A 14,334-nucleotide genomic window follows, 5' to 3' on the forward strand; every position below is an offset into this window, starting at 1 on the left:
TGGACCTTAACACTTACTTAGTTTACTAATCTTAAACCATGACCTGCACTGCATATAAATAACTAATATTGGCATTATATTCAAGCTGGTTAGCCAGAGGGGAACTGGCCCCCACAGTGAGCCTTTTTTCTTGCAAGGTTATTTTTCTCCATTAAACAACATCTTATGGAGTTTTGATTTTGCCACAGTCACCTTCGGCTTACTCACTGGGGTTCTAATTACAATTATTATTTAATTATTAAATTTTTATACACAATTTACAATCATATTTAATCAAACTACACAATGATCACTCTTAAGACTTAATAGATATTACAGTTTTATAAAAAAATTTTAATGCATGATTTTCTGTACAGCTGCTTTGAAACTATGTGTGTTGTGAAAAGCGCTATACAAATAAAAATGTGTTGGAGGTGCGGTATACTTATTGAAACAGAAGAGTGCTCTCGGCTCTTTTGATTGGCATTCTGGGTTTAGTAAATAACAGCTCCACCTGCCAGAGTCATTCAGATGTGCGACTGAATTCTGTCGGTGAAAGTCACACTCTCACCTTCAGTTCTGCCTTTTGTCTTATTATTGGCGAGAACTGACAGGAAGGGCACTGGGATCTGACAAGCTCACAGGTCATTATAGACCTTTGCAATGTAACTTTGGAACCTTTCTTTTTTTTTTCTTGCTCAGATTGCATTCATTTTCAGTGAAATGGTGATGTCAGTGATGTCAGTTCAATTAGAGCACAAATTATGAAGGTATAAAATGAGTTTTTTTTTTGTCTTAATTAAAAGGTTTTTAATGATATTTCTATGAGGAAAGCACAATACTAGTTCTTTTAAATGAATTTCCTATTGTGACGAGGAGGAGGGCGGGGCCGGGCTGTGAGGAGACATGCCTGGCCCTGAATCAGGCTAATCAGCCGGGAGGGGGATAAAGATGAGCCGGAGGTGCCAGTTCGAGAGAGAGAGACAGATACGTGGTGTGTGTGTGTGTGTGTGTGTGTGTGTGTGTGTGTGTGTGTGTGTGTGTGTGCGCGCGCATGTGCGTGCATGCATCTATGTGTTTTATGTTGTTTTAAGTTGCGTTGATGTCATTAAAGTTTACGTTGAGTGTTCTGCCGGTTCCCGCCTCCTCCTTGCCCATCCCTATACCATTACACCTATTGTTTTCTATTACTAATTATTTGTGATTATTGGACAAGGATTTAAATGTTTTTGATTGCACTTTAAAATAATGTTCTATTTGTTAACATTAGTTAATACACTAGGTATCATGAACTAACAATGATTAATACATTTTGCAGCGTTTATTAATCTTGGTTAATGTTAATTTATTTAAAAATACATTTGTTCAATTGACGTTTCATTAACTAATGTTGTAACAATTACGAATATAATTACTGTACATATATCCGAAATTCATTGAATCTAATGTTGTATTACCAAACATAATTATTTAATTTAAATTGTATTAAATCCTTTTGAAAGTTTGACATTTTATGAAATAAAATGTAAAATCTGCAGTAACAATATATACTGTATATACAACAGTTAGTTACAGTCTTCGATTCTGATTGGACGAGAGACGTTCCATGAGTACTTATGATACAGCACTAGGACACTGCAATGTGTGTATCACTCCGCTTGTTCTAAACTAAAGTGTAAAAGCAGTGCAGATGTGTTAAGAGCTATCAGTCTCTTTACATTTAATTTTGTGACATTACATACTTTAGGCAGCTGGTGGTGGCAAAAGACCATTTTTGTGTGTAAAATTAGCCAGTTGGTGACGTGAAGTCAGAGTCCGTCAGTGTTCACATTCAACAGCACTCCATGATCGCTCGCATAACAACTACACCACTAAAGCAAGGAAATAGCTTTAAACGGCTTTAAACTAACAACTTCAGCATAAAGGCTCATCACAGCTGAGACACACAACAGACTGATTAATTACACAAACTCAAGGTGCTTACCTCTTACCGGAGTTTCCACATTGGAGAGAAAATACTGTTAAAAATGGCAGAGGACAGTGCTGTTCCTATAGTGAAAGACTCATGTGCACCAGCTATCGCGAAATAGAGAGGAATACCCCCGCTTGGATGGCTTTTTTCCACTGAGAAAATTGGATGAATTTCACCAACATTATCTTCAGAAAGCTGACTAACAGACTACAGCATCATCAACAGATGATTGCACATGCGCCATATCTCTCTCTCTCTCTCACACACACACACACACACACACACACACACACACACACACACACACACACACACACACACACACACATCCTTGTTTCTCACATAACAATAGAAACAGCCCAAGCCATAATACTAGTAGTTCTAAAGTTATGTTTTTGCAGTGGTAAATTCTCAGGGCCAGCAAATCCTTCTCTGCTGGCCTAACATGCCAAATGAATAAATATTTTTCATTCTTTTATTCTCAATCACCTTTTTGCCTATGTATTTTAATCACTTTCCACTCTTAATTAATTTACAAACAAATAGAGAAAAATGAAAAGTTCATCCAGTTAGAATTTATTCCTTGATTCTTACAAGCAAAGTGTGACAGCTCTTTCACAAATCGCATGCCCAAAGCAGCGCGTGAGTCTGAGCTCCACCTCCTCAGGCCTTCAGAATTTCCACAGAATCCCTCAACAGTGCAAATGAATGAGCAACTAAAGTCAGATTGTCAGATTGATTTATTTGTTCTTGGTGGGTGTGTTCTTTAGGATATGTCTCGTTTGAGGCCTTGCTGGGCTTGAGTGACACAATCATGCTTTAAGTGATGTACGTAATTCAAGAGCGGAAAGCATAAGATCGTCATAACTGCCACTATCGCCATTGAGAAAGAGATCCTTGTGGATTTAAAAACACGAGATGTTTTGCATGACCGTGTGATTGCTTAATTTATTAATCATGAAAGGATGACTGATTTTCACTTCAAATAAATTAGTAAGTGCTTTTTGCATTGTTATAGCAACATCAGGAGTTTTCTAAGTGTAAATTAGGCTGCTTCATTCAACTCGGGAAGTCAGATTTTACAACTTCCTACTGGGATAAGTGCAATGGAATGCATCTTAAAGTCAGAATTAGAACTTGAATGCTTGTGCAGAAAATCTCAACTCCAATTTCGTCGAGATGTAGGGGCATGATGTCACACAAAAATGTCGACACTCAGGGAGATATACAAAGTAAGTGATAAACATTCACTTTATTAAGCAATATCGATAAATGAATTTGTTTCCACATTACATGATATTAAAGCTTGTTTAACAAATGCCTGCAGAAACAGGTGTATAAAACTTTATAATCTCTTTTGATAATCGTACACCTGAAGCAGAAATGCTAGCGCTGCAACATTGTTTATCAGTTGGGTTGCTAGGAGACATCTCTAATGAGAGTCAAACCCCTGCTGAGCTAACGGGAGCATTGCAGTTCCGAATATCGGGGAATGAATGCATTTATGGTCAGAGATCTCAAGTAGGAATATCTCACATCCAACTTGAATGGAATTCTGATGAAATGAAATGTATTGCAAGCAACATTTAAATCACAAAGATTATTAGATATCATTTTCTAGGTATTATAGACCTCCTTGGCAGATTCACATGAAAAATTATGATTTTTGACATTCATGCTGCAGTTAAAATTAGGCTTGCTGATGTAGGGCCATATCCCACTCAATGTTATTTAGTATTTTATATATATATATATATATACTGCCGGCCAAAAGTTTGGAATAATGTACAGATTTTGCTCTTATGGAAAGAAATTGGTACTTTTATTACCAAAGTGGTATTCAACTGATCACAATGTATGGTCAGGATATTAATAATGTGAAAAATTACTTTTACAATTTGAAAAAAAAATTAAAAACATTCAGAACTTCTTAAACTACTTCAAAGAGTTCTCATCAAAAAATTTACCATGTGCAGCAATGACTGCTTTGCAGATCCTTGGCATTCTAGCTGTCAGTTTGTCCAGATACTCCAGTAGCACTTGCCATAGACATGGCTGTCTTGTCGGGCACTTCTCAAGCACCTTACAGTCTATCTGACCCCATAAAAGCTCAATGGGGTTAAGATCCATAACACTCTTTTCCAATTATCTATTATCCAATGTGTGTTTCTTTGTCCACTCTAACCTTTTCTTTTTGTTTTACTGTTTCAAAAGTGGCTTTTTCTTTGCAATTCTTCCCATAAAGCCTGCACCCCTGAGTCTTCTCTTTACTGTTGTACCTGAAACTGGTGTTGAGCAGGTAGAATTCAATGAAGCTGTCAGCTGAGGACATGTGAGGCATCAATTTCTCAAATTGATCGCTGTCTGATATTATTATTAATTATTTCAGAGTAATCATGCTCTTCAGGCAGACAATTTGAGTATCATGCATTTTTGTGGACAGGGGTGAAATATTGTAAAAGGTTCTGAATTAAACCATAGATAAAAATCAGACTGACATATATTGCACTGAAGCGTCTAGTGTAGGATAATTGTCTAGAAATGTACATTGTAAATCCCATTAATATGGGCAGCTAAAAACTGTGGTGTGAAATTTTGGATGGGAATGACTACGAGGCTGTGAGGAATAGACTTAGATTGCTATTTAAAGCTTCAAACGCATTCCTTGGGTCCACCCACTGTACTTCATCTATTTTTGGAGTTTTGCCCACACATCTTTAGTATTCCTCAAACTATCTCTTATAAATAGTGTAACAAAAAAAATTGATAAATAAATTATATATGAAACCATCAGCACTCGGACGCTTCACTGTGTGTATCACTCCGCTTGTGTTCGTGCCGTTCTACTGTAAAATAAAGTGTAAGAGCAGTGCATATGCAGAGCTTCTGTTTGTCTTTTTTTTTACATTACAAATGTTAGCCAGTAAGTGGTGGCAAAAGAATTGAATGTGAAAATTGAATTTGCGTCAGCTAGTGTTTACATAAAACAGCTCTTTGTGATCGCTTGAATTACTACTACTAAAGCTAGGAAATAGCTTTAAACGGCTTTAAACTAACAACTTCAGCATTACAGCTCATCAAAGCTGAGAGACACAACAGACTGATTAATTACACAATGGGTGCTGTTTAAAATGGCGGAGGACATTGTGGTTTCTATAGTGTTCAACGCTCTTGCGCACCAGCTCCCGTGAAATAGGGAGAAATACCCCCACTTGGACGCTATTTTTCCACTGAGAAAGCTAACCTTCAGAAACCTGACAGCATCTCTGCTTGGGAGTGTCAACAGGTGATCACACATGCTCATGCTCTCTCTCACTCACTCACACACACATCCTTGTTTATCCAATAACTTGTTAGAAACAGCACAAGTCATGATACTATTTCTGAAGTGAAATTTTTGAATTACAAACGAAGGCTTGGACGCATCATTTGGTTTGAACCAGCAACGTCAGAGTCTGATCCGTCGCGAAAGAAAGTAGTTCCATGCACACATGCGTTTTTCATGACCGTACTCAGTTTTTCCAAAGTTTATGGCCCTAAATCAGCAGTGCTGATTTAGGGCCATATCGTACTCTTGCGAGTGTGATATTGCTTATATATATACTGTACAGGGTTGGAAAGATTACTTTTGAAGTGTATTCCACTACAGATTACAGAATACATGCTGTAAAATGTAATTTGTTACATATTCCGTTAGATTACTCAAGGTCAGTAACGTATTCTAAATACTTTGAATTACTTCTTCAGCACTGGTAGATTTTTTTCACTTGTTTTGTCTATAAAATCTCTGCCAGCACAGTAAGACAAAATACACATGTTAAAAATACATTCTCTGAGAAACCTAAATATCTTATGCAGTGTTGTTTCAAAAACAAGATCAATCAAGTTGATCTTGTTTTGTGGATTGTCAGATATTTTTACAGGAAAACAATGCAAAAATGATTATCAAGAATCAAAGGTCTTACTAGAAAAAAGAAATTATGATCCAATGTCAATTTTCTTAATAAAAAAATATGATCGTGCCTTTAAATGTGCATATCAAATGGATAGAAATAGCATTTTATCTTAGCATAAAGCTGAAAAGTTACACAAGGTATATTTCTATCCAAAATTGAAAAGCTTGCTTAGGCCCACAAGTGCTACTGTCTCCTGTACTTACACTCATTCACAAGCCACTAGCTAAACAAATACTAATCTTGATCAAAGGTCAATAGACAGCTAATGCTGATTATGTGATTTCAAAATAGTCTAAACTATCAATGGATGTTAATGTCTATTAAACTGTATGTAATACACTCATTTGCCTTTCATTTTGTGTGACCCATGTCCACATGTGTGGATGTTGTATTTTGGCTTTGCTATACGCAATGCATAATTTAAATGAAGTAAAACCGACTGAATACTGTTTGCAGGACTCTACACTGTCATTTAAAGGTTAAACTTCTGGCGCAACGCGTCACGTGATATAACAGCATGACGTTGATTTCTAGGAAGTGCCACAACGGGCGCAGAGCCAACATAAGTGCTTCTGGTAAGAAACCCCTTTAATTTTTTATTGTAACCTATTTGGTTGTAAAGAGTAGAGTCTGTAGTTTCATTTGATATGCTGCTTTAAAAAATCCATAACTTTTTCGCACATCAGCACGCTGATAAACAAAGTCCACATATGTGGAAAATGGGACCATTTTCCCTCAAATGAAGAAATGTGTTAGTTATTTGTAATAATTTGTAACTCTGTAACGTATCAGTGGGTCATTTCGCTTAATTTTAATATACTTTTTTTGTTATCACTGTACAATATGATTCTATTCATTAACATTAGTAAATGCATTCCTATATATGTACTATGCATTTTCACACTGAGAATAAATGTATTCATCCAAAACTAAAAAACTTTGTTTTCAGAGGCTTTATATGGAGTTAGGAGGAAAATAAGGTGCATTTGAATTGTTCTGAGACCAGTCCAGACAGACAGCACAGAAGGAGAAAGTAATTTACTAAATAGGGTGCAAAGGAGAACGGGTGCATCCTATAGCTTTCTATGCAGTGCTTTCACTCCTTAAATCTGACAAAAATTTCAGTTTCATGATGCAATTCATTTTTGGACCACTCAGCATGTTTGGCAGACATGGGAGAATAATAAGTACAAAAATTCAGAATTTTATAGTGCAAATATTTTAATAAAATTTTATTTTAACATGGTTGGCAGTGATTTGATGATGCTGGCCATTCATTTTAATTAGAATTATTTATTCATCTTAACTAGAAAATCAGCTGTAATATCTATAAAATATCAAAAACATGAATAATCAACCCTCCTGGACACAAAATAAAATATTTGATGAAAAAAAATCTGATTTGTATAGCTTGGTATTATTTACAACTTGGTCATATATATATATATATATATATATATATATATATATATATATATATATATATGTAGACATAATTTTTTAGGAAAACTATTTGCTCTAGAAAAAATATATAATTATTTTTATTTTATTGTTTTGCTTGTTTATTAGGTGCTACTAGTTACAAATCAAAAAGGGAAATAAAAAATGCACACAGCAGTCACACGGGGCAACATGTTGATTAATTAAAAAAAGCCAATGGCATAGAACATCTGTTCTAGTATTTTTGTAGATTACATAATTACATATTAACAAGGCAACAACAGTAAATTGCTAATAATTTACTGATAATCTAAATTAGGGCTCGGCAACCTTTTTTATTTTCCTGGTCAATGGCTGTGCCGACGCCAAACAATAATTTACTACTGATTAATGATATTGAAAAACTCTAATAACTACTAAAATAAAAACAGACCTGAGACCCAAGCCGTCACGTGGTGTCCCTGGATATGTGCTTAAGATCACACCAAAAGGTCCACCAACTGCCCTTTTCCACACGTTATCTGTTATTGAAGGGCCAATGGCAGTCGCGGAATACACACTCCACCCTAAGGGGCGTGCCCACACTTTGAGAACCACTGATGTAATGTTAAATGCACTTTTTAAAAATGTCATCCAGTATAAACCTTTTTAGGTACTTTTTGTTAGTAATTAAGAATCAAACACATTTCATCCTCTTTGAATGTGTATGTTAAAAAGATTATCCTACTCAAATGCATCTGATTTAAAATAAGAGAGAATTAGGTTGAAATTAACTGGCGACCTGTCCAGGGTGTCCCCTGCCTTTCGCCCAATGTTAGCTGGGATAGGCTCCAGCCCCCCGCGACCCTGTACACAGGATAAGCGGTTGACGATGGATGGATGGATGGATAGGTTGAAATTAATCCAAAAGTAATCCAAAATTAATAGGATTAGATTACCCAAAAAAAATTCATATATGAGATTACATTACTTATTGCATTTTTAGTCATGTCATTTGTAATCAGTACTTGATTACAATTAGCAAATAATCTGCCCAGCACTGGTCCCAGTCAACTAACTTATCAACATAGCTTTGCTAGTTTATGTCTCTCAAATCCCTCTGTCTCTTTTTCTGTCTCTTTCTTTTCTCAAATAAATACTTTGTCCATTTATTTATTTATCTGGCTGATCACACTATGAATTCGGCAACAGTACCTGTCGATCTGTGCCTACCAGCATTTGAATCACTGCCCCTAGTGGCCAAAACTGGAAGTGTTGTTGAATGTGCACATGTGAGCTCCGGTTTCTGGGTGAAAGGTCCACAGAGTGGTGTGCCAAAAGGAAATGTATTTTTAATTGTAAATGATGTAATAACTCAACAGGAATTAACCTTTTATTAGCTCTAACCCAAACCTCAATCCTAAACCTAAGCATCAGTGGAGTCAAATTTTTATTTTAGAGCAAAAATGCAACCTCATAATCGTGCACACCATTGTTTATGTGAACGTGATAACTTCCTAGTTCCTATGGAACCAGAAACTGTGTCTCAGAGGTTACGTGTAGCATTAAAGGTAAATGTGTTCAAACTTAAATGGATGCAAAATTGTATGATTAGGAATGTCGCTTGCCAGTAATTCGGCTGAATGGGTTTTATTTCAGGGTACGTGAACTTTTTAACCAACATGACGATTTCCCATGTGATCATGTTGTATTTATTTGGTTATTAACTGGCTGACTGTACATAAACCCTTATACATAATCCCTTGATTTCAAAGCAGCTGCTATGAAGAAGACAAGTCTTTTTTAATGTAATTGCTGTTTCTGCCATTTCTTTTCATTTCTTTTCACAACTCAGTGACCTCTAAGACAGTAATTGTAGTTATCTCTTCTCACAGCCCCAGATGAATGAGGGATATTCTTGATAGTGAGATACAGACAGAATTTAATTAACACTGTCATACTTCAGCTAAAGATTTTATAATGGCTCCAAGTATATAGTTAGAAAGTCAGATATGAGATAGAGACTATCACAGTGGGATATATCATTTACATTTAATAAAGCATCTTAAAAATAAAACAAAACTATTCCACTCAAATTAGATTTAGTGCAGAAACCTCAAGAATATGAATTTTAAGTAATGTGGGCTCACAATATAATAGCATGTACAGCTGACATTTTCAGAAAAATTAGTTCAGCCAGTAATAGCATTGAATATGGAAATGGGTTAAGAGCTGTGAAGAGAAATACAATTATTTTTTATTATTTTAAATCACATTGTGTTGTTGGTTGGTTTAGAAATGCAAATCTGCTTTAGGCAGCTTGAAGGAGACACTGCGGAGGACTAAATGTCACTGATATTTGTCTCTTTATAAGACGCTTTAAATAGTAATTGGGGGTTAGTGGAAACAGCTCACTTCTTGAGCTGCGAATAAAAACATTTCCTTTGAAAATGTCTTTGATTTTTAGCTCTATTATTTACGACTACACATTGTAAACAATTTTTAGTAGTAATCTATTTGTATGGGAAAGGCTTTTGGCTCAGAGGCATTTGGAATTGGAAAAATTATAGACAGAATGATGCAATGAGCTCAACTAGCGGGCCTTAAAGGCATACCTAAAAATGAAATTTCGTGTTCACCCAAAAATGAATCATCTTTCATCATTTACTCAACTTAATGTCTTTCAATACCCATATGACTTCTGTTCTTTCATTAAAAACAAAAGGAGTTATTTATAGAAGAATACAAAACATGCTGTTTTCCATACAATAAAAGTGAATAGTGACCACAGCCGTCAAGTAGGATTATCAAGGCAAGATTTTCAGTGAATAACTTACATTTAAATTTACAAACGACTTTTCTAATACTTTTATGTCCTTTTTGGTAGTGGTTGACCGATATGTGTTTTTAAATGGCCGATGCCGATATCCAGAGAGCATGGTGGCCAATATATCACACAATTTAATATAACAAACTAAAAAATTATATATTTTAAATGGGAGATAGCGGTTTCTTCAGATTTCTATTTAGCCATCTAATTTAGTCATTTATTAGCACATGAAGAAATTGTAAATATATTAGGAAGAAGGAAATAACAGTACACACAGTAGTCCAGCAACCATTGATGGCATGTCCACATTAGCGATCGTATTTACTCAAATAATACAGAATCAAACCAATTATACATACAGAGCATCATGAATATGACATTTACTCATAGCGCACGTGACATGCTTTTACCTTTGGCTGCATACAAAAACGCAAGCAGCTGACTTGCTACCTTGCTGCCTAATCAGATAATAGCTTAACTCACAGCTGTTGTGAATGAATGGAACTCTTAAGGAACCTGGTCTCAGTACAGTTTAAAAAGCACCTTATTTTCAACCTACCTCCATACACAGCCTCCGGAGGCAGCATTTTCCTGGTTTCAGATGCAGCTCAATCTCCTGACAGTTTAAACAGCCTGGGTCACCTGCTTGGCTTGTTACGGAGTGACCGTCATGATTTGTGAATCAGAGGAACTTTTGATCCTGATCCAGAATTTTTGATTCTGGCTGATGGAATCCACTCTTCAGGGGAAGATATATTCGTGAGGTTTGTGAATTAAGTCTGTTTAAATGAGATATGCGCATATTTGCAGATGGTATATGATATTAGTTTTATTGATATTTGCATTTTATCATTAGAAAAGAAGGTTAAAAGTTACAGGGAACTGCTGAGGAGAGAGAGGGAGAATGAAACAGGCGAGCACTTTAACATTATGAGCTCAAACGCATCTGTCGCGTCTCTGATATGTGGATAGATAAAATGAGACTATTATTGTAGTAACACAATGGCACGTAACAACAAAAAATGTGACTGGTCGTTTACATTTCTCAGACACTTCATGCAAGCAGGTGATTCTCGGCGTCCTCAAGATACAAATCGGCCAAAGGGGAAAATGTATCGGCCTATGCGATAACTAAAAAAAGTCCGATATCGTCTGATTTATTGCCCTCAGTGATCTATCAGTCGACCACTACTTTTTGGAGCTCGACTGCCACTGGTTCCCATCCACTTTCATAGTATGGAAAAGAACAGCTTGGGCATTGTGCTCTGGTGTTCCATGAAAGTAGACAACAAAGAGTGGAGCTAAATAGAAGGAAATGTTCACAAGTTCTTCAAAGCCCAAATATCCCTCATGAAAGTCTGAGATGGTCGCAAAACAAAGTTTTTACAGTATGGATTTCTTTAGAGGCACACACACTCTCACACTCAAAGAGCAGGATCATGGTAAGTGAATATGTGAATGGCTAATGAAGAGTGAGAGTAGATGGAGGGTGAGAACAGCCTCCCGCTGGTGAACTGGCAAAGCCTTCATAACCTGACAGGGAGATTTCTCAGTGAACATATGCTGCTTCTCTCTCTCTCACACAGTCTCACACACGTATACACTCTGATACGTATTGATGAGATCTAATGTAATAACCACAAAATGAACAACAAAAACTGAAAAAAGAACATGCGTTTTTACCTGTCAATCAGATGTGCATGGTAGTAGGTATAGGTTTATTACTATAGCAACAACAGGCTGCAGGTGTGTTTTATCTCAGAATCATCATTGGTCAGTAGAAAGAAGAAAAATACAGACTGAGACAAAAGAAAACTGTCGTGTTTAATTTTCAATGATAATAAGATGAAGACCCTCACATCAATATTATGTTATAAAATGTTTGGTAAATAAATAAATAAAATGATGAATATTGAACCAATCACAAAATCATAATCCCCATCATATACACCCACTAGATAGAGGTGATGTCTAACATCTACCCTTTCTCCACAGTTCTCTATTCTAAACACTCAAAAGCTCCACATTCACAGTAAAAGCATCCTGCTTCCTCAAAACCTGATCTAACATCTCACTAAATGCTGTAAAACTTTAGCTCAGGGAATTTGCTATATATCAAACACAGATGGGAGCACCACAGGAAAGAAAATATTTGGAAAGGATACAAAATATGCATTGTCTCTATGAATTGTAAACTATGTTTAGTGTAAGTGTAAACAGCTAGTAGATTATGTGCCAAAAACAATCATCTCTATATAGTATGGTTTGACAATTAGAAAAGATGAGGCCAAAATAAAGGGTATGTGTGACGATATGTACACGTGCAAGCAGGGTGCAAATTTAACACTCGCCAAGCACTAAATTATAGTAAAAATTGCCATTGGCATTGAGTAAATAAAACAGTAACATTACAAAACAGTAATGTAAAAAACAGTAAATAAAAACTGCAACAGTACATGGTTTAAGCCATCAGCTTAGTCTGACCATTGCTGATAAAAGTGATCTGCAGGATTCAAATCAAATACATATAAACAGTCTACTTTAGAAAATAACTGTTGCAACTCATACATTATATAAAATATATTTTAAATGTATCTATGGTGCATTTTTTTCTCACCAGAAGTCCATGTGGCACCAAATGGAATATTCAAACATAGAATATTCCTGTCATTAAGCCACCAAAATGAAAATATGAGGAACAAAATCATGATATGACAGGTGAAGTTTCACCAAAAACAGAGACTGACACATCTTGTATATGATGCTGCGAGTGATACGATGACCTGCACTGTTTGTCACATATATGCAACAAAAAACCGCTGAATAATCGTTTGTCACAGAACAAAAACATTTACATTTTCACTAATAAAAAATACTAAATACATTTGGTTGGCTGATGAGTTTTCGAAATTCACCTGCCAATGGCAGGGGTGGCTAACACTAATCTTGGATCCTGTGTAATGATACAGTCTGCTGTACAATTAGAAGACCTCAATACCAGGTCATTTGTTTTTAGTCACACAACTAGAAATTCCATGCTGCTAATTTGAATCACATATATTAAAACCCATAAAATTCAACCTACCTCCAGCCACTGGCCATGGGACTGCATTTTAATGACCACGCAGGGATCAGGCTTGGAGAGAGCATCCCTGTCCAAGATACCTTTGCAGGCTACACGCAGCTCCACTTTAGTCAGACAGGGGCTGTTGAATAGGCCCAAAGAATTGGCTGCAGACTCATAGATGTCGCTCATGTTTTAGGAGATACTTGTGCTGGAAGGAAAAAATAGTACAAGATGAGAGATTACATCTTTAGGCCTATATCTTTCCTCTTTAAAAGCTAAGATAATTTTGTATTCATATCACAAAACAAATAGCATCAAGCTAAAACTATTTATTCACCTGGTTTAAGTAAAAATGCAAATAAAGGTTCTATTTGTATTAATTTTTTGTTACATGACATGAAGATGCATGGTGGATATCAGCATTTTTACAAATATTTGGCAAAGATAAAAATGTGCAATGTGCTATGTAACACCCCATATACTGTATTTTCACTGGGAATGTATTTTAAGCCTGTGTGTTTTTGATGAAACATATGGGAAGCCTTGGAGATACTCATTTATCAAGCTGATATATAGGAACATTTCTAATAGCACAAATGGTCTGGGGTAAATAAAATTACAGTGTAGAGTAGGTGTAGAGAGAGAGAGAGATTTAATATAAATAATGAACGTACATAGTGTACAAATATCAAAGAAAATAAAACATGCAACATTTTTCAAAACTAAATATGTACATTTTCTGAGGAAAATGATTAGTGATTGCCCATTCACAACTGACCACCATGATGCTAGAATGTTCTGAGTGTTTTTGATTTTTAGGAAATTGCTATGCAGTTGATAAGGTGTTCTAAAGTGATTCCTAGGATGTTGCCTACAGGCCTAAGTAAAAAGAGCCCACCCCTATAAGTCTATATGTTAAAAATGACTTAGTCCCTCCTTCAGTGTAAGTCTGTGTATTTTTTTCACCATTTTTATCGTCCAACAAGTGAAAATTGTTAGTCAGGTCACGTAGAAAAGTCATAGTACACCTCACCTCAAATATGTTCGCAAATTGAGATCATGTCAGATACAGAATGTCTGAATTTGCACACCAAAGTAAAAAAGTTAGGGT

At 35.8% G+C, this 14,334-nt stretch overlaps 1 protein-coding gene across 2 annotated transcripts in view; it reads right to left on the reverse strand.

Moving 5' to 3' along the window:
* LOC127657911 (copine-4-like) overlaps window positions 1-14,334 on the reverse strand; it is a 114,207-nt gene that overhangs the window by 72,517 nt on the left and 27,356 nt on the right. For both annotated transcript variants that reach the window (XM_052146894.1, XM_052146893.1), the window contains exon 2: window positions 13,242-13,431. In XM_052146894.1, the coding sequence (XP_052002854.1) occupies window positions 13,242-13,412 (171 nt within the window). In that variant the 5' untranslated portion in view covers window positions 13,413-13,431. The remainder of the gene's footprint in view (window positions 1-13,241; window positions 13,432-14,334) is intronic.

The sequence above is a fragment of the Xyrauchen texanus genome, chromosome 17 (genome assembly GCF_025860055.1).
Source record: "Xyrauchen texanus isolate HMW12.3.18 chromosome 17, RBS_HiC_50CHRs, whole genome shotgun sequence".
In the NCBI taxonomy this organism is placed as follows: Eukaryota; Metazoa; Chordata; class Actinopteri; order Cypriniformes; family Catostomidae; genus Xyrauchen; species Xyrauchen texanus.